This window comes from Bipolaris zeicola (assembly GCF_000523435.1).
Source record: "Bipolaris zeicola 26-R-13 unplaced genomic scaffold scaffold_15, whole genome shotgun sequence".
NCBI lineage: Eukaryota > Fungi > Ascomycota > Dothideomycetes > Pleosporales > Pleosporaceae > Bipolaris > Bipolaris zeicola.
Genome location: NW_006912064.1, coordinates 16,219 through 36,264, shown reverse-complemented (window position 1 = coordinate 36,264; position 20,046 = coordinate 16,219). Strand labels below are relative to the sequence as shown.

The window sequence follows — 20,046 nt, the reverse complement described above, 5'->3', positions numbered from 1 at the left end:
AACGCAAGACTGAGGCTCAGAGCAAAGACACTAAGCCATCTCTCAAGCGTCATCTCATCATCATCACCATCCTGATCGAAAGAAGCAGCAGTAACCACCATGCATCAAAGCCACCAGATCGCACAACTTCAACGAACCCATTACTCAAAAAGCTTCAAGATATAAACGTCGATTGCCCAGGAACTATCTAAATAGCAATATATACACTCGTATCCTGACCCAATCCTCCTCTTAGAGATAGTACTCAAAACAAACCCAATATCCCATCAGTCGTAAGAAATTCGTAAAGCGTTCATCGTAAACAAAACCATGTCACGCTGTATATACCTGAGACCACCACCGACTCAGTCCCAACCCTTCACCTTACCAAAGCCATATACATATATACGTTTCCACCTCCCTCTCTGACCATATACCCACCTATCTCTCGTTCTAAGCACCCATCAATGCAGCCGAGTAAGCCAGATACCACGTGCGACTCGCGCCACCATCCAGCGTCTCCGCGAAGCTGGGGTTGGAGAAGAACTGCCAGGAAGACTGGGGATCAATGAGAGCTTGGTTGGACTTGAGGATGCTCTTCCAGCCGCCCTGGACCTGCTCTGCGCGCCCATTGCTAAAATACGTGTCCCACTCCTGCTGCACGAATTTGGCGCCGCGGGTGTATGCCGAAGAAGGGTTCAGCGGGATCATATGGATGCCCTCGATGTACTCTGTGTTGGCACCAAAGTACGTCGTATGATCGATTTTATTCTCAAACAAGATACCGGTGACCTTGTTCTTTGTGAAGGTGGGGGGTTGGTTCTTGTTGTCGGACTCCATGAGGAAGTAGTTGCGGAGGCTGCGGGCTTGGATGGCGAGTTGCAGGTTTGCGCGAGCTTCCATGTTGGAGTCTCCGATGGTCTTGCCCCACATTTTGACGGCGTAGCTGGCGAAGGTGTCTTCGGAGGTGGACTCTTGGTCTTTGCCGTCGCCGGACTCGAAGAGGCCTTTTGCCCACGAGTGGCCGTGGAACCAATCAAAAGAGCGGTACATGGGGAAGTATTGGTCGTCGACGGGGTTGGCGAAGTCGCGGACGAGGGCGTTGATCCAAGCTTTGTTGTTGCCTTGGGTGAGCCACGAGGGGTCGAGGTGGCCGATGACGGCGGCGGTGTAGACGAAGTAGCCGTAGTGGAAGTGGTGGTCGTTGTAGAGGGTGTTGCCGAAGTCGAGACCGACATCATTGGGAGGCTTGTAGCTGGCGCCGGAGACGAGACCCTTCCACACGTTGTCGTAGACGAGTGGCTCAGGCTGGGTGTTCTTGATGAAGACATCCAAGGCTTGCTTGAGCCTGACAAGTCCAGCTGCTGCGTATTGGGTGTTGCCGGTCATGGAGTTCATGGTCCAGATGATAGAAGCGAACTTTGCGCATCCTTTGCCCGAGTAGTACATGCTGTTCAATGAAGTCTGGGGGATCATGTCCTGGCTGAGTTCAGCAACGCCGACTTGGTTGATGAGTGTAGTAGCCTGTGAGCTAAGGGCAGTCCTCTGGGAGCCTCCAGCGCCGTTGGCGTTCTTCGACCAGGGAGCAAATCCAATTGTGTTGGGAAGATCGTTCTCAACCATGGTCATCTTGTCAGCAAGAATGGCCTGAGCAAAGCCCTTGGTGGTGGTGACAAGTGTGATGTTCTTGAGAGCCGATTGAGTCTGTTGATCAAATGATTCCACGTGATGTGGCAGCGCATACATGAGCAAAGTTTGGCTAGTCACACCGCTCTTGGTCCAGCTAATGGAGTAGCTTCCAGACGCATCATTGACTGATCCGGAAAGGGTAGCGTCAGTGGCGTAAGCACCAGCGCTCTTGTCAAAAACGCTCTCCATGTCTTGGCCTGAAGGGTTTTTGGCGACCTGGATGGTTCCGATGAAGTTTGCTGGACCACTGATCTTGGCAGTGCTGTCCAGCGTGAAGGGAATGACACCAACAGCGCTGGCTGATGTAGCATAAAGCAGCCAACAAGTGCCGTCGTTGAGGACGATCCTGTACTTGTAGGTTCCTCCATTGACCGATCCAACATATGACAGAGAACGGAAGAACACATTGCTGTTGAGGACTGGTCTGGCACCGGCATAGATGGCGGTTGCCATACCCATACCCTGAACCACGGGTACTGACATCAGGATTTTAGATCCGGAGCTAGCTCGCAAATTGGCATTTGCAGAGAAACTGCCGAGGTTCTGAACAGAAAGCTTGGTATCCTGCCCAAGCTCGGCTGCAGAAAGAACAATGTGTTGGATACCAAGGGGTGAGATAAAGTATCGTGGGTTGTCAATGGAGGGTCCAAAAGCAAATTGGTCCCTAACCGTGTGACTGACAGCAATGCCTTAAAGAGTCGAAATTAGCAATGTCTCAAGCCAAGAGGTGACCATTTCACGTACCGTAAGAGCCGCCAAACCCTTTGGCCCAGCATAGGGAGTAGGGGTGTGTCCACACTGGGAACGACTGGGTACCGAGAAAGAAGTTTGCGTGAAACTTGTTCGTCTGAGTTGGTACATCACCATCCTCAATGAACTGTTTGCGAACAGGATGGTCATTGCGAGAAGGTATGTATGAAGGAGGTGCTGCGTTGTCAATTGCCTGGAAAATATCGCCTGAAGAAATCCTGTTCACTGATGTAGGACCAGGCTTTAGTGAGGTTGAGCTTGGAGACAATGGCTTGGTGGCGGTTGAGGCGCCTGGACCACGAATAGGGTCTCTTGTAAAGCCGCCTGAAGGAAGCCCTGTGATAAAGCTCTGTGACATGTTAGTGAAAAAGTCTTGGTAAGACATTCTGGATGGAGTAATACCCCGGTGGCTGATGAATCGACAGTAGCAGTGGGTGATTGTACTGTTTGGATGGCTGAACTGTAGCTTGTAGTCACAGGAACATCGGACAATTCGATCTGACGAGCGTGAAGGACATCTTGTGTTCTCTTCGCATCCCGGAGGGGAATACTGTGACCCGAAGAGACCAGGTAGGCCGAAGCCAATAAGAAAGAAGTCAACTTCGCCATAGTGGCTGGTGAAGACGTAGGTGAAGACGGGAGAAGAACCAAACGAGACAGGCTTGAAGAATCAGAAGCAGATGATTGATCCTGTAAACCACCCGGGTTCTGCTTTGATTGATGGAGTTCATATTGAAGAGCAAAGGGACATTATATAACATTGGGAGCTCTGGTAATACCGCCTCGACTCTACCCCCTTGTCGCGTGCTCGCCCGGTGAGAATTCCTACTTCAGGAAGGTCACGATCCGCAACTGAGACATGGAGCTCAGGTGTAAAAGAATTTTAGACTAACAAACAACTAGTTTACCCCATATAATCTTGATTTCAGCCGTGCGTACGTCTTCGCTGTCGGTACATAAGGCCTTTGACTGCTCTAGCATTTAGTGTACCAGTATTCTCACATCCTTCAATTTTGAGTGCGTAAGCGCGCAGTTTCTTCACGGTCCGAAGGGATGCCCTTCACTGACTGTCTTTGTTACTCACTGTCCCTATAAAGCGGTGTGTTTCAATCTTGAGATTATGGGCGTTTGAGTTGTGTCTATGGTCTTTCAGCATTTCATGCGATGTAAAGTTAACTCAGTGAACAGATTCGGAGGGCTCACAGTCACTAGACGCATCTTTCACTGCACACAGTTCCTTGCAGATCGGTGGCAGATTCTTATGACCACACGACATGCTGCGAGACAGACTCACCGCTCTAGTCGCAAACATGAAAAAGCGGTTTTGCAAACCAACTAACGTACAGGTAAGATCGTCTCGGATGGCTGGAGGCGGGCGCAACGTGCGGAAGTTACGCTAAGCAAAGCAGAATTCAGGGTCCTAACGGGAACGTCGTCGGTATGTGCCATATGACCACCGTCTTTGGCTTGGCCACTGTGGAGTTGGGCAGCATTCCCCGCCCCCGTATGTTCTGAAAACAAAGGTGTACCGAGGGGGGTTCTCATACATTCTCGAGGTAGAATGAACTCCCGTTGAATTACAAAAGCGCCACTAGTTCCATCTTTTTTCATACTGGGAGATAGATAACCGAAGGCGGCGGCCCGAACACGATGCCTGATCGTGAAATCAAGAGATCAACAACAAGCATGAGTAGTAGGATGCTTGGCTAGTCGATACTCATGATGTTACTCTGCCGTCAAAATCGAAAAGCCATGACTTGATGGTGCAGCCACCAAGGTCTAAGAGCCCGGAAGCGTTGGAGTGCGCCATACTAGACTGTCAAAACGACCGCTAGGCTTGCCGTTTAGTATCTCGTGATATGGACGGCGCACGCGCTTTTTGGGTTGGTGGAGACTCTGCGGGGAAAACTGAAGTGTGACGAGCGCACATGGCGGAGAGGTGGAGAGTTGGTGGAGAGTCAGTGCTGAGATGGACTTCTCACTCCAGCGTTTGACATGCTCTCGTCGGCGTCGTGCATGGAGTGTGGATTCCATGAGAAATTAGTGGGTATTACGCGCATGGATGTTCCTTCTAGAAAGAATCGTGTCGGGTGACAGGAGCGGTGAGGTCACATGTCGCGAGGAAAGTGGCGAAGATCACATGGAGTGTAGCTTCGGAATTTGGCACTGGTACGGTTTTAACTCCGACAGTTCATAGCCACAGATGACATCATTCTAGCTCTCGCCACTTCTGTGTGGCACAAACGATGTGATCACTATTACATACCTACGTACCTGTATCTGAATCAAGTTCCAAGTTCGAGTCTACCTAAGTGATTGATATATTCAATTCATTGTTATAGATACATCTACACCTAACACATCCCAACACTCTCTCCAAACATCATGACAACCTCGCAACATCCAAACGAGCCCCCTCCCAGCTACGAAGCCGCCATCTTCGATGCAGACCCTTCGCCTGGCATTCGCCGCGTTTCTACAGACGGGCCCGCGGCGCGTACCGAGCGCAATGGCATTCCCCCCGACCGACGGCGTTCTATGGAGGACTTGATGCGCGAGCTGCCTCCTGGCTGGATCCGCTCATTTGACGAACAGACTCAGCATCAATTCTTTGTAGACACACGAGCAAACCCTCCACGGAGTATATGGACGCACCCGTACGACGATGAACAGTATCTCAGCACACTCAGTCCAGAAGAGCGCAAAAAGTACACTCGCATGCATAAGACAATGACAATGGAGGACCTTGCTGCTGAAGACTCGGATACGGAGGATCACCTCCCACCACGACCGACATCCAAGGGTAAAGGTGCCGCTGCGCCTGGCGAACCAACGGGCATTCACAAGTTCTCCAGAAGGCTCAAGGACAAAATTACAGGTCAGACGCATGAAGAGCGCGAAAAAGCACGTCAACGTCGTGCAGAGGAGGAGCGTCAAGCATATATTCAGCATATGCGCACACGACAAGCAATCATTCGTGCCATGGAGACAGGGGAGCCGCAACTGATAGGAAAAGACCGACAGGGCAGGGATGTGTACATTGAACCACCTCATGGGCGCTATGCACCAAGTGGAGCATACGGATACAACCCATATGGCCCACGTCAGTACTACAGCCCCGGTGTGCGATATATGCGTCCGGTTACACCTTACGGTAGGCCGTACGGTTACGGCTACGGAGGTGGTGCTGGACTCCCTCTTGCGGCTGGACTTTTGGGCGGTACTTTGCTGGGCACTGCGTTGTTTTAGGCTCTGGCGAGAAGCCTACAGCCGAGGCGTGGGCGAGGGAGCATCAGTCGGTAGTTGATTCGACAAAAGCAAAGCTGATGATGAAACCTTTTTTTCCTTTTATCAACCCTGTATCCTAAGATTCCCCTGTAGTAACACCCTACCAAAACAAGATTACTATCATGCATCTCTTGGGCCTTTACGTGTACTTGCTTGATCATGCCCGCTGACGGCATTCTTCAAAAGCAACTCTGTTTTGAGGCTGAATGTTGCATGTGAGCCAGGATCCCATATTCATCAGCCCCAGCGATGTTAGTGTGGGGTTTGAAGTGTGGGGTGAACGCGCTTCGGCCTGATTGGATTACAGAGAGATTGAGAGATTGTTGTCGCCGCCCCAGCTACAAGGTTCAGATTAGATATTGGGCGTCAAGAAACCTTGAGCAGTGTGACGGTCTTGACTCTTGAATTTTTCCCCTTGCCCAGGATTGGCGGCAAGTAAGTAGGCGTACGCGGAGTGTAGTGGGGAGGCCGGGGTACCACCAGCAATCGGAGTGTTGTGATACTGGTGGCCAGACCTTATTTCGTATACGAAACGCCGAATCCATATGCGGAACATCGTGGAGATTTTTGCTGCTGTCAGATCTCCACGTAGTTGGTCAGCGGCCAAAAGCTGACACGTTACGTTCAATAATGTTGGGCGAGAGATAGCCAGGTTGCTGGGGCGCTTTGGTTTCATACAACGAGCGTGGAGTGTTGTAGACCCCCCATGCCCGTAGAAGAGTAAGACGATAGGAATGTAGAAGACGGACTGCTAGTATCGCCATACTGCAAATCGAAATTGGAGACTGTGAATGTGGAGTTTCACAAGCAATATTGCTGGAAAGGGCACATGCCATTTGAAGGGCAAACTAACAGCTAGTAGGTTGAAAGCGGTTCAGACACAAAACTATCTGTGTAAGACCTGTCATTGGCCCAAGGTTAGCAAAGTCAGCTAAGATTGGTAGTAAGAGAAATGATAGGGTAGCCCGATGCGCCAATGATGCGATCCAAGGTTACTCTAAACCCACAGTCAGGGCTCCGAAGCCGGAAGTACAGCCATTGGGCCGGCGGGTTCTGGAATCTTTCGAAAACGTGGTGAAATTGCACAAGGCGCGATACGTAGAGATAACCATCATCCCACATTTCAATGACGCCGATATAGGACACAACAATCAATGCAACGGGGATAGTCACGTAAGAGCCGGTAGTCCCGCAGTACCGAGCCCCAAGTTGAGCTTCCCCACGCTTTATGAACCTGAGGCGTCACCGCCGTGGCGGGCTCGTGGAGAGGTCGACACAGCCCCACTCTCTCGCTTCTAGCGAGACTCACATGCTTTCACGACAGTTTACCGACAAGAGCTGCCGAATGGGTACGGCAGGTGGAAGAAAGACTGGTCCGCAGTCGGACCCTGCTGTAGGCATAGGTATACATACATACCATACTATGTACGTACAATATGTAAGTGTGTATGGCCCGTTGGCCAGGGTTGGTGTGCAAAAAAATACTTACTACGAGGGCTTTCAGCTGCTTGTGGCATTCTTCTAGTGTTGCTGACTGTTCAAGATTGTGACAGGGAATCATGGGATATGTAATTGCTTGTGCAAAGGCGCGCCACTGCCGGCCAGGACATATGACAGGCGTTCCTGGGCAGATCGATGTAAGCCACGCAATAGGGTTTCTTCCTGAGGCGGCAAGAGAACCGGCTCACTGGAACCAAGAATGGCGACCGCCTGGATGACCGAATGGCGGGATTTTGGACACTACGTATGTACTGTACATGCAGCACATGCAGTAGGAGACGAAAAACTGTCCGTCTGGTACGACGGTGAGCACGGTCATGTCTGGTACCAGCGACACAGGGCCGTCTCTGTGCTCAACGGCAAGCGATTTGCTGACATGTCGGTCGTCGGGCAGGGCGTGCGTGCACGGCGTAGCGCCAAAGATGGCCGCCGAGTATTCACAGGCTGGGTTTCATGAAGGTTTGTCGGGCGCCGGCGACTTGGGCAACTTCTGGCAGGAAACCGTGTGGCGCGAGCGAGGCAATTGCGAAGCTGTGGTATTACGGGCAGCGTCTCAAACGAGGCATCCTCGGGCTTATCGCATCGATGGACGAGTGTGAGTGGGCATCGCCAGGCGTGGTCAGGGACGGGAGGGCGTCTGTGGGCGTCGACACGATGGCGTCGCAGGGGACGGCCGGGTTCAGGCAGGAGGCCGAATCGAGCTAGCGGCCTATCGCTCCGATGTGGACCGTGATTGGCCGCCGTTGGATGCTTATCTCTGGCATGAAATGCAATTGACACAACACAACATGGAGCCTCCCACTCGCCAAGCACTCCCGCCCCCAGACATGGCGGACAATGCCTCCCGTGGCTGTGAGAAATCGTTTTGAGTCGCCGACAAAGAGCCACGGTGCGAGGCTGTCCTTCACAGCAATCCGCAATGCTGCCGCTAGGTGGGTGTTGGTCCCATTATCTAACCCGCCCCGTCACGCTTCCGCTCGCGGCGAGATAAGGCCAAACGCCTACCATGACGCAGCTCGACATCGACCGGCAAAAAAGCGATCAAGCTCTGGATCTGGCGCGAACCCCACGGCGGTCGCGCGCCTGTGGGTTGATGTACCCTCGTCTATTTTGCCTCGAGAGCTGGTCCGTGGACCAGGATAGATAAGAGTAGCAGTCAGCCCTTCATCCATAAAGGCCCCGGCGCAACCATTGTAATCTACAGTAGGGTTTCCGGTTTCTCCCTGGTGCTCCCGTATATTACTGGTACCGATCCAGCCTTTATATCCTCTGTTCATTTCCTCTCCATACGCCCTGTTTGTGAGACTGCTCTTCCCTCCGCCTACCTCTCCAAGTCCCCCCCTGATATCCTTACCACTTGGCCGGTTCCCCAGCAAACTCCGTAGCCATGTCGCACTCATGGATCGGCGCTCCCGCCGAATTCAATGGGACCAATGCCGTTACTGGTGGTGATTCTGGTCAGTTCAAGTCTCCATGTACCACCATTAAGCACGTGCCGCGCCCGACACCCGTGTTGCGCGCAGCACATTGTGCAATCAAAGTCAAAACATACCAGCAAGCATACTAACATGTATATTTGTAGTCACCGAGAATCTCAACCAATGGTACCAGGCGGGTGACCAGGCCTACATCCTCGTGGCTTCGGCCATGGTGTTGATCATGGTTCCTGGTCTAGCTTTCCTCTACTCCGGTCTTGCTCGCAGAAAGTCCGCCCTCTCCCTCATCTGGGCGTGCATGTTCTCCGCCTCCGTCATCACCTTCCAATGGTACTTTTGGGGATACTCGCTCGCGTTCGGCCCTTCCACAAATGGCTTCATCGGCAACCTCGACAAGTTTGGTCTCAAGGGCGTCCTCGGTGCGCCTAGCCAGGGTAGTCCTCTGATTCCTGAGTTGCTGTACTCTTTCTACCAGGTACGGCAGATTTCATCATAACCCACAAGAGACATGCTAACCAGGCTCATAGCTACAATTCTGCGCTGTTACTGCTGCTATTGTTGTCGGTTGCGTTGCTGAGCGCGGTCGCTTGATCCCCATGATGGTCTTCATCTGGCTTTGGGCCACAATCGTATACTGCCCCGTCGCTTACTGGGCCTGGAACGCAAACGGCTGGTTCTTCAAATGGGGTGGCCTGGATTATGCTGGTGGCGGCCCTGTCGAAATTGTGTCTGGATGCACCGCCTTGGCCTACTCCATGATTCTCGGACGCCGCCAGGAAAAGATGATGCTCAACTTCCGCCCCCACAACGTCTCTTTGATCACTCTCGGAACCGTATTCCTATGGTTTGGCTGGTTGGGCTTCAACGGCGGCTCTGCTTTCGGTGCCAATCTCCGCGCTGTCATGGCCTGCTGGAACAGCAACCTTACCGCCATGTTTGCCGCTATGACCTGGGTTATTCTTGATTGGCGTCTTGCTCGCAAGTGGTCCATGGTTGGCTGGTGCTCAGGTACCATTTCTGGACTCGTTGCTGCTACTCCCGCCTCTGGTTTCATCCCTCCATGGGCCAGCGTTGTCCTCGGTATCACCACTGGCATTGTTGCTAACTTTGCCACCAAGAGTAAGTCGAACACTAAGCATCAATCCTACGTCATTTCCTAACATCCTTGTAGTCAAGTTCTGGATCAAGATCGACGATTCTCTCGATGTGTTCGCTGAGCACGGTGTCGCCGGCATGTGGGGACTGTTCTTCAACGGCATTTTTGGTGCCAACTACATCATTGGTCTTGACGGCGTCAACAACGGACTGACCGCCGGTGCCATTACTGGCGACGCGCCCGCTGTCTATAAGCAGATTGCTTATATTGTCGCTTGCACTGCTTACTCCTTTGTCGTCAGCGCTATCCTCGCTTTTGTCATCGACAAGATTCCTGGTCTGAAGCTTCGCGCATCCGAAGAGGCCGAGCTTCTTGGTATGGATGACGACCAACTTGGCGAGTTCGCCTACGACTACGTCGAGGTCCGCCGTGACTATCTTGCGTGGACCCCTGCCAAGGGTGCTCCCCTCGATGGTGAGCACTCGGTGCCTCAAGGAGAACGCCACGGTATTCCCCAGCACAGCCAGATGCTCGAGGGCAAGGCGCCCTCGGAGAACTCCAGCCATGACCACGACCACACTGGCATTGGCGGGGACAGGCATGCGGTTGCCATGGGTCCTGAGCACAACAATGAAAAGCAGGTCAAGACCTAAGCTTTTGTATTTGTATTGATCTGGATTTTGCTGCTTCCGACTTTATAAAGTCAAATTGTTTCGAGATACCACCTGCGCTCTGGTCTTTGCGCTGAGCTTTTTGTTCTAATTTTTTCTAGATGTCTGAACCAATCTTTTCTTTTACAAATGTAGTGTACATAATTCAAGAACGAGCTCATCATTAAATTTCCAAATCGGCCCTTTGCCCCTGTCTTTGTCAGACTCCCGATGCACGCTGCTCTAAGTAATGTCCCTGTTGGATTGCACGTACGAGGAGGCTGTGCTCACGCGCCCATGCCCAGCGCAACCTTATCAGTCCATGAACAACAGGCCTACCGATTCGTCCGGTCAACGATATATCTTCCGCTGCCAAGCGTACTCGCAGTGTCGATGCTTATCATCTCCCACTCCTCCACATGGGTGATCGCCCATGCCTAGGCCCTATCATATCGCTGTACCCCAGACTCCGCCGTGGAGATGATGTCAATCTACCGCGATAGGCTTGCAGCTAAGCACAATAGCTGAACTAGGCATCAAATCCTCTCAAGAACAATAGCTGTTAGTCCACATGCACAGATACACATACTTACAGTAGTATACACACCATACCAATAGCGATATCACAATCTCCTTGTCGTGCCAAGAAAGTATCATTGCATGCTGCATGCGCTTCACATGCCGTCGGGGTTGTGCTTACTGTTCCTATACGCGCGTCTTTGCTCCCATGCATCTTTTCTTTCAACATCCATCCGTAAAGCCAGTTACAGCGCTCCATAACGTTTACTACTAGGTAGTTCTAATCGATAACAAAAGCGGAATCGCGGGTTTTCACAAAAAAAGTACATGCTCCATGCATCTCAGAACCGCTCCTTTTTAGAGCCTCGTTTCCAAGGAGTGGGCATGGGCTGGCAAGCGTCAGTAATATAGGAGCACATGCAGGGTGGGATGCCGAGTGAGAGGGAATTTCATTGATTCCACAAGCGGGAATGGCTTTCGTGTTCTCCAAGACAATATCGGGGCTATGAAACATGTTCTCGGTGAGAAATGTCTTGGGTGTGTTCCACGCGTTCGGGAATGCATGTGGGGCGAACCTAGTACGAGTCGTTATCGTTGTTACTATTGCAAAGGGCACGTGACAATGGGAGTGCATCCTGTGCGTTGCAGCCTGCCATGACCCCTCCCACATCACTCCATCTTCAGCCAAGTAATCACGTCACTGAGCCGAGATTTGGTGAAACTCTAGACGTGCTTTGCATCAAGTTGGACGAAAATACACACCCATGCAACAAATATAAGCGAGTTTGCGTGCCAACCCAGATGTAAGGTTTATTCAGTGCTCCTAACCGGCTAACTAGGGAATCACGCCGGCTTGCAACACAAAACAGCTTGGCCGATAGCGCGATTCCAATCCGGAATAGAAATATTTTACCTCGCTGATACGTACAAGTACTCAGTGGCAGAAATAAACTCAGGCCACTAGGGTAGGTTTTGTGGGCTTGCGCGCCTTCTAAACAAAGCGCATATGTGTTCGAAGATGATGCAGCTGACGCTCGAATGGCTTTCCTTGACAAAGAACCGCTGTTGCACCACCGGGACATGGTGTTACTTGATGACAACAAAGATCTGTTATCGAGCCCGTCTTTATCCACTATCCACTTGTCGCCTCTCCATTCTTTGCATGAGAACAATCGTCTTGAAACCCGTGACAGGATGTGATCGGCGTGTTGGTTTTACAAGAGACACGCTCTCCTTAACAGCAAGAAACAAACATCTCTGTCAGTCCCCATCTTTTGCAAACCCTTCCTGACAAGCACCCCACGATTGCGATTACCCTCACTTTTGAAGTTTTTCTTGTGTTCGCAGTGTAACAAGACACACTTCCAGGGATAAGCAGTTATTTTGTCAAAGGCCCGACCCACCCTATCAGATCCCAAGATGCGAAGTTCTCTAAGAATATCCCCAGCGCCTTTTAAATCTTCTTTCTTGTCGATTCCACCATCGCCCTTCTCACCACGTCCACCTTTCACACCCACAGCGCCATTCCAACAATCAGTTCAGAAAGGGAGCCAGCAAGGTTCAAAAACGGGCACAAAGTCTACGGAAGATTTACCACCAACTCCCTTACCTTGGACGTGGACATGTCACCACTGTCATTGTAGCTACCGCTTGAACGTCACAAGGCGTTGCCTACAAGACGGACATTATTATTGTAGCGGTACAACCACTGTAAAGGCATGGCGACAATCAAACTATGTACGACGTACAAAGAAACATGGTGCCTGCAACAGCGAATTTGACTATTCTGGCTGGAAGAACTGGAGCAGATGGCGAAGAGACGGTCCCAGGAACAAAGCTGCTCTGGACACTGGCTCGTCCGCTGGCACAAAAGATGGAGATATTCCGACAAAGAAAAAAGACTGTTGGAATACGTGTGACTACCCATCCGAGTGCAAATGGGGAAACAAATTCGGCATACATACGCCTGTAGAAAGCGGCTTCCCGGTTGTTGAAGCTGATGCCAAAACAACACTTAATTCTCATGCCAATACGACCTCAAAAGGCACCCTCACGACTGGAAACTACGAGGATGCCAAGACGTTGAGGAAGAACGAAACTATGAATCTTTGGACTGCTCTGGTGGCAAGCGTAGAGAGGAGAAAGAACGGTAGTGGGCGTACTGCTTCACCACTCTCTGTTGTCACACAAGGAGAGATAGCAAGGAAAAGAGCTGGCAAGACCGCTTCGTCACCCCAAGAAGGCAGAGGCAATGTGATTATGACTGCCACGAATTTATCGGTTGTGGGTACCGCAAGTGACTCAGCTCTATCTGATAGCTCTGATTCCTCAACCGCCGGAGGCTCTCTCAAGCCCTTGCTGAGTAGGAGGAGGTATCGTCGCACGACCTCTTCTCCCAAGACATGCGCTAACAGCGATGCTAAGCGTGTGAAAGTGACCTATACATCAACATCCGACACACATGGTATTTTGGGCGATTTGGGGGTGTTAGATAGCGATTTTGCGCCGTTGACGAGAGTGCAGAGTAGATATTGTGGGTATCAGACCTGCTACGTATAGGGCGCTCATACTCTGTTTGACTATACTGTTATAATCCCCTAGATAGTTTTAAAAAGTTCAATATTAATGTAATATAGTATCAAGCCCCAGTCTGCAAAAAGCGGGAGCCAAAATCAACTCCACAGCGTGATATCTGCGGCTAAAAGTGGACTTGTGTCCGCATGCCTGCCGAAGAGGTGATGCAGGGATCCGTTAGCGCATGGACCATGTACATTTACGGAGTCTTGATCCCTCTGAGCCGCGGTCCCTGTCACACCTCTTCCAGCGCGCCGAGCCTATTATTCGAGGCACATTGCGAATATGGTGCTCTCGTTCATCCTCATACAGAACCGGCAGTATGTTTGCGTCGTGGCTACCCGATGTCCGTTTTGGTGCTAACAGGCGGAACTGCATAGGGGAAAGACACGGCTAGCCAAGTGGTATGCGCCGTATAGTGTAAGTTGCATTACAAAGCAAGAAGGGAAGAGAGGGCATTTGCTAACAAACTCATAGGATGATGAGAAGGTTAAGCTGAAAGGCGAGGTATGCAACAATTCCACAACCGTCCATGTAGTTTTGCACTTCCCCTTCGACCGCTTCTTGATAAGACGCACATCTTGCCCGATCACTCGAATACCGATCGTACATACAACAGACTTTTGAAGTCATTAACAACTATGGCAGGTTCATCGCCTCATTGCACCGCGAGACCAAAAACACCAGTCCAACTTTGTCGAGTTCCGCAACATGTCCAAGATCGTGTACCGTCGATATGCCGGTCTCTTCTTCTGCGCGTGTGTTGATACAAACGATAACGAGTTGGCGTACTTGGAGGCTATACATTTCTTCGTCGAGGTGCTAGATGCATTCTTTGGAAATGTGTGTGAGCTGGACTTAGTGTTCAACTTTTACAAGGTACGTGGGTACAATAAGCTACGGAGGGATAATGTTGGGAAGCATCGCCCAAGGGCAATAAGGCAATATCATTGGGTGGGCGAAAGTCAAACGACTGACAATGGTTATAGGTCTATGCGATCCTCGACGAGGTTTTCCTTGCGGGCGAGATTGAAGAGACGAGTAAACAGGTCGTGTTGACACGGCTGGCGCATCTCGATAAGCTGGAATAAAGGGCAATATATGAGGAATTCGGCATGTCTTTTTCTTTGCTTGAACCGGAATTGTGACGGTTATCAGAGCTGGGGTAGTAGAAAGACAGACAAGATCACGAAGAAGAGTGGTAGCATCTGTGGATGCCGAGGATCCATAGCCATGGTGTAAGAAGACAATACGCCTGGTCTGGCTCCCGCGGATAATGAAGCGTGACGCAATCGCATGGGACGGTGCTTTTTGGCAAACCTACATGCGTGGTAGCTTGAGGGTTCCCGCATACCCGTAGAATACTACAACGTTATTCGATTGGAGCACTAGGTATCACTTTTCCTCCGGTAATTAATTAAAATCGTCTGCATGGGTAACACGCGACTGTCAGGTTGTACCTTGGTCTTGCATGTGAGGAAGCGCGCACGGACGTAATTGTATGGAAAGCATAGGGCCAGAAAATAGACAGATCATCAATCTTGATTCCTGATATCTGTCCCTTCGTCCGCACCGAATTCCTAGAGAATGCTCGCCCCGTGATATATTGCCAATAGTGCTCCGTGTCCTGTTGCCCCCCCGGTCACACGCTTAATCCGCCTCGAACCATCTCGTTTGTCGACTCGAGCGTAGCATCCCCGCGCTATCGCGACCATGTCCGGATACCCTATGCATCAGGCTCCTGGTGCGAGCTATCCCAACCCGAACGGTGCGGACATGCAAGATGAACAGAACAAATGGCGACCGCCAGTTGCGGCGGGCCCTCCTGGCTACTCTCAGGCCGGAAGCCCAGCGATTCCTCAAGCATCGAGTCCATACGCAGGCGCGCCCGCGCACTACGGCACGCCGGTGCAGCAAGAGTCATATTTCCCACACCAGCAGGCACCACAGGCCTATCCACAGTACCAGGGCGACGAAGATTTCAACAACTTGGCGGGGCAGATGGGCGCAGTCGGGTTAGGCGGGGAGCAAGTGGCACAGCCAAAGCATAAGAAGAAGAACAGGCATGCATACCACAATATCGAGGGCCCTGGAGGAAGCCAACAGTCTTTCAATGGCATGTCTCCTAATGGCACACCCGCGCAGTTCAATAACCAGAACTCGCCCCAAGTTGATGGAGCGCAATGGATGGAACCTCAGGTCACCCCCGCTATGAGCCAGTTTCCCGCACCAGCGAACCCAGTCTTCAGTCCTGGCGCTCAGGCATCTCCTATGCAGTATGCTGCGAGGACAGCCGCATCGCCACATCAACCAGGTGGAGCAGCCGTAGGATCGGCACAGGGACGTGTGGACCCCGAACAGATACCCAGTGTGCCGAAGTCGCGAGATGCGCCAGCCAAATACTATCTGGAGCACGTATATCCTACTATGGAGCACCACCTACCTCCTCCGGCTACTGTTCCATTTGTGTCTTTTGACCAGGGCAATTCCTCGCCAAAGTACGCACGCCTAACTATGAACAGTATCCCACTCACTGCACAGGCACTTGCTGCGACTTCTTTACCACTGGGTATGATCTTGCAACCACTGGCTGCTCAGCAGGAAGGTGAACAGCCAATTCCGGTACTAGACTTTGGCGAGACTGGACCACCAAGATGCACAAGGTGTCGAGCTTACATGAATCCGTTTGTGCAATTCAAATCTGGTGGTAACAAATTTGTATGCAATCTTTGCAGCTACCCCAACGATGTTCCTGGAGAGTACTTTTCACCTACAGATATGGCTGGCGTACGGATAGACCGGTTGCAGCGACCTGAACTTACCCTCGGTACGGTCGACTTCATGGTACCAAAGGAATACTGGTCTAAGGAGCCTGTCGGTTTACGATGGCTATTCTTGATTGATGTCACTTCTGAGGCTGTGAACCGCGGCTTCTTGTATGGTTTCTGCGAGGGGATCTTGGGCGCTCTGTACGGTGAATCAAGAGGCGAGGCAGAAGGGACAGAAGCCACAAGCCGGATACCGAAGGGTGCAAAGGTTGGTATCGTGACCTTTGACAAGGAGATGCACTTCTACAACCTCAGCCCCAACTTGACTAGCGCTCAGATGTTGGTCATGTCAGATCTTGAGGACCCCTTTTTGCCATTCAGTGAAGGCTTGTTTGTCGATCCTGTCGAGTCAAAGGGCGTCATCACCTCACTTCTCACGAATTTACCAAATATGTTCGCTGAGGTCCATCATCCTGAACCGGCTCTCCTTCCTACCTTGAACTCTGCGCTACAGGCACTGTCAGCAACGGGCGGAAAGATAGTGTGCTCTTTGGCCGCACTGCCTACCTGGGGTCCTGGCCGACTTGTACTCCGCGAAGATGGCAATCAACTCAATACTGACGCTGAGAAGAAGCTATTTCAAACTGAGCACCCTGGGTTCAAGAAGCTTGCCGAGAAGATGGTACAGAATGGTATTGGCGTCGACTTTTTCCTTGCTGCGCCCAGTGGAGGATACTTGGACATTGCAACAATAGGTGAGTGATGTCATCATCGGCTCGTAACTACTACTAATTGTCATTGATAGGTCATGTATCTGCTGCAACAGGCGGAGAGGTCTTCTATTATCCAAATTTCCATTCTCCAAGAGATCTGCTCAGACTTTCCAAAGAGGTCCAGCACACGGTCACGCGAGAAACCGGATATCAAGCGCTGATGAAGGTTCGATGCTCGACTGGGTTGCAGGTCTCTGCCTACCACGGCAACTTCTACCATCACACATTCGGAGCCGACTTGGAGTTTGGAGTTATTGATCAAGACAAGGCTATTGGTGTGATGTTTAGCTATGACGGCAAGCTGGATCCCAAGCTCGATGCGCACTTCCAGAGTGCACTCCTATACACAGCTGCAAACGGTGAGCGCCGAGTAAGGTGTAGCAACATCGTAGCCAGTGTTAGTGCAAACACTGGTGAATGCATGAAGTTTGTCGACCAGGATGCAGTGGTGAACATCATTGCCAAGGAAGCCGCTGCTCGTATGACTGAGAAGAACCTGAAGGAGATTAGAGGAGCTCTGACGGAGAAGACGGTCGATATTCTTTCTGGTTACAGGAAGAACTTCTCTGGCAACAATCCTCCTGGTCAACTCGTACTACCGGAGAACCTCAAGGAATTCAGCATGTACATTCTTGGTTTGATCAAATCACGCGCTTTCAAGGGCGGTAAGGAGCCCACGGACAGGAGGGTCCATGACATGCGGATGCTCAAGTCCATGGGGCCTCTGGAGCTTTCGTTGTATCTTTACCCAAGAATCATCGCAATTCACAACCTCGATGCCGGCGATGGATTCGCCAACGAAAAGGGTCATCTGGTCATGCCTGAGTGTACACGAGCATCCTTCTCTAAGTTTGAGGAGGGTGGCGCGTACATTGTTGATAACGGTCAAGTATGTCTGCTGTGGCTGCACTCACAAGTCTCGCCCAATTTACTCGAAGACCTCTTCGGCGAGGGCAACAATAGCCTTAAAGTACTGGATCCGTTCCAGTCTTCACTCCCAATTCTCGAAACTCATCTCAACGCGCAAGTACGAAACATCCTGCAGTACCTAGCCACCACGCGCGGCTCCAAGGCTCTTACGATTCAGCTTGCACGACAAGGTCTGGACGGATCAGAGTACGAGTTCGCTAGGTTGCTCTACGAGGATCGGAACAATGAGGCGCAAAGCTATGTAGACTGGCTTGTGCATGTTCACAGGCATATCCAGTTAGAGGTACTTTGATCTTGCGGTAACTTTGCCAGCCAGTTCCGCTAACTCTTGTACAGCTTGCAGGACAGCGACCCAAGAAGGATGATCTAGCCGACGTAGGATCGACTTTTGTCGGGTTGCGAACACCGTATTGGGGCTAAAAGTGTTGCTGGGCGTCGATGAGTGTGTATTGCATAGCGAAGGTGGGAGCGTGGCGCATTCGGTTGTTGCGAGATAGGAATATGTAATTTGACAAAATCTTCATTACGATTCTTTCACTTCCATCACCTGAACTCTGCTGGCTTTGCTTTGATTGCTTTGACGTTCGCTGTGCTGTCCAACGACCCGTCAACACGTGACCATCGGAGAAACTAGTACACCGTCGTTAGCGCCATCTCGCTTAGGATCTTCCGCCCACTGGACCAAAACAGCCTCAGCGATCGAACTTTCAGTCTCTCGCAACTAACCAAACAGCGACAGTCAACATGCCTACCCGACTGACCAAGACTCGCAAGCACCGCGGCCGTACGTTATACCATACTGCTCCGTCCAAGCGACTCGATTGCCGACCACATTCTTCTTTCCGGCGCTCGATCGATGCGATTGCGCTGAAGTTGTCGCCTTGAGAAAGAATAGAGGAAGGAAGACGAGTCGCTGGGATGAGACGGGAATATCGATGGAGGACTGAAGGCTAACTCATGTTCAGATGTCTCCGCTGGTCACGGACGTGTCGGAAAGCACAGGAAGCATCCCGGTGGTCGTGGTATGGCCGTAAGTTTTGGCGTATCCTATGTGATAATGCAATCTCACTAACAAGACGTCTAGGGTGGTCAACACCACCACCGCACCAACATTGACAAGTACCATCCCGGTTACTTCGGAAAGGTCGGTATGCGTTACTTCCACAAGATGCAGAACCTTTTCTGGAAGCCCGTAATCAGTAAGCTGAGGCCCTGTCGCATACACACCTTCAATATCTAACCTGTCGCAGACCTGGACAAGCTCTGGTCGCTCATCCCCGCCGACAAGCGTGACGAGTACCTCGCCAACAAGGGAGGAAACGCTCCCGTCCTCAACCTCCTCGACTACGGTTACTCCAAGGTTCTCGGCAAGGGCCGTCTCCCTGCCGTCCCCATTGTCGTCCGCGCCCGTTACGTCAGCGCCGAGGCTGAGAAGAAGATCAAGGAGGCTGGTGGTGTCGTCCAGCTCGTCGCATAAGCAGTTACAGCATGATGTACATGATATGGCGTCTCGGATCACACAAAAGGATAGGGTCTTAAGGGTCCACAGTGCCTACGGGCCTGTGTAGACTCGTGTTCAGCGTGGTGGCTGAGGAATGTTTCATAGAAAATATGACCATTCCTGAATCAACCTTGGATACCCAGCAGTTCCGCGAGGGTGGGCTGTGAGTGTTGTACGTACTCTAGGCATGTGCCGTGAGTTTTTTTTGCGTGAAGTGATGCTGTGATGTTGAGACGAAGTGATGTCTGTTGATACTAACTCCCAAGATTTGCTATCTCGCAGTCTCCTTGGAGGCTTTGCTATGAGTAACGTACATTATGTCTGTACGACTTTTGATACTATGAACTTTATGCTGCACTAACCATAACCTTCGTATCTGGCTTGGATGTTCGGAATATGCTTTCAATTCTGGTATCTGCCTTCAACTCCGTACAGGACAAGACTGCGCTATGCTCATCGCTTCATTACATTACAAACATTATCTATAATAGTTATAAAAAAAAGATATTTCTCAAGGCTTGCGCCCATAGTCCCTCTTCTACTCGTTTCTGATCCACATGCCTCCCTCCTCTTTACGCCGCAATAAACCGAGT

The 20,046-nt window shown here is 51.2% G+C and overlaps 8 protein-coding genes across 8 annotated transcripts; 7 read left to right on the top strand and 1 right to left on the bottom strand.

Annotated features, from left to right (window-relative positions):
• Window positions 1-432: 432 nt before the first annotated feature.
• Window positions 433-3,027, bottom strand: COCCADRAFT_1724 (glycoside hydrolase family 81 protein; the record flags this gene model as incomplete). Its single annotated transcript, XM_007710131.1, has 3 exons — window positions 433-2,357; window positions 2,413-2,767; window positions 2,821-3,027. The coding sequence occupies 3 exons, from the start codon at window positions 3,025-3,027 to the stop codon at window positions 433-435; spliced, it is 2,487 nt and encodes an 828-aa protein (XP_007708321.1).
• Window positions 3,028-4,803: 1,776 nt separating this feature from the next.
• COCCADRAFT_1723 (uncharacterized protein) lies at window positions 4,804-5,667 on the top strand (the record flags this gene model as incomplete). Its single annotated transcript, XM_007710130.1, has 1 exon — window positions 4,804-5,667. The coding sequence occupies one exon, from the start codon at window positions 4,804-4,806 to the stop codon at window positions 5,665-5,667; it is 864 nt and encodes a 287-aa protein (XP_007708320.1).
• A 1,598-nt stretch (window positions 5,668-7,265) lies between these two features.
• On the top strand, window positions 7,266-8,075 carry COCCADRAFT_33395 (uncharacterized protein; the record flags this gene model as incomplete). The annotated part of the gene is made up of 3 exons (XM_007710162.1): window positions 7,266-7,343; window positions 7,382-7,603; window positions 7,830-8,075. 3 exons carry the CDS (start codon window positions 7,266-7,268, stop codon window positions 8,073-8,075), a joined length of 546 nt encoding a protein of 181 aa, XP_007708352.1.
• A 518-nt stretch (window positions 8,076-8,593) lies between these two features.
• COCCADRAFT_23021 (uncharacterized protein) lies at window positions 8,594-10,391 on the top strand (the record flags this gene model as incomplete). The annotated part of the gene is made up of 4 exons (XM_007710151.1): window positions 8,594-8,663; window positions 8,789-9,117; window positions 9,170-9,761; window positions 9,814-10,391. The coding sequence occupies 4 exons, from the start codon at window positions 8,594-8,596 to the stop codon at window positions 10,389-10,391; spliced, it is 1,569 nt and encodes a 522-aa protein (XP_007708341.1).
• A 1,935-nt stretch (window positions 10,392-12,326) lies between these two features.
• Window positions 12,327-13,277, top strand: COCCADRAFT_69066 (uncharacterized protein; the record flags this gene model as incomplete). Its single annotated transcript, XM_007710185.1, has 1 exon — window positions 12,327-13,277. A coding segment is annotated over one exon (951 nt), but the record flags the coding sequence as incomplete, so codon positions are not given.
• A 489-nt stretch (window positions 13,278-13,766) lies between these two features.
• COCCADRAFT_85958 (uncharacterized protein) lies at window positions 13,767-14,572 on the top strand (the record flags this gene model as incomplete). The annotated part of the gene is made up of 5 exons (XM_007710184.1): window positions 13,767-13,801; window positions 13,862-13,901; window positions 13,959-13,988; window positions 14,130-14,360; window positions 14,471-14,572. 5 exons carry the CDS (start codon window positions 13,767-13,769, stop codon window positions 14,570-14,572), a joined length of 438 nt encoding a protein of 145 aa, XP_007708374.1.
• A 622-nt stretch (window positions 14,573-15,194) lies between these two features.
• COCCADRAFT_85761 (uncharacterized protein) lies at window positions 15,195-18,372 on the top strand (the record flags this gene model as incomplete). The annotated part of the gene is made up of 3 exons (XM_007710183.1): window positions 15,195-17,004; window positions 17,055-18,235; window positions 18,289-18,372. The coding sequence occupies 3 exons, from the start codon at window positions 15,195-15,197 to the stop codon at window positions 18,370-18,372; spliced, it is 3,075 nt and encodes a 1,024-aa protein (XP_007708373.1).
• A 324-nt stretch (window positions 18,373-18,696) lies between these two features.
• On the top strand, window positions 18,697-19,429 carry COCCADRAFT_33391 (uncharacterized protein; the record flags this gene model as incomplete). Its single annotated transcript, XM_007710161.1, has 4 exons — window positions 18,697-18,736; window positions 18,918-18,982; window positions 19,037-19,151; window positions 19,203-19,429. The coding sequence occupies 4 exons, from the start codon at window positions 18,697-18,699 to the stop codon at window positions 19,427-19,429; spliced, it is 447 nt and encodes a 148-aa protein (XP_007708351.1).
• Window positions 19,430-20,046: the final 617 nt, after the last annotated feature.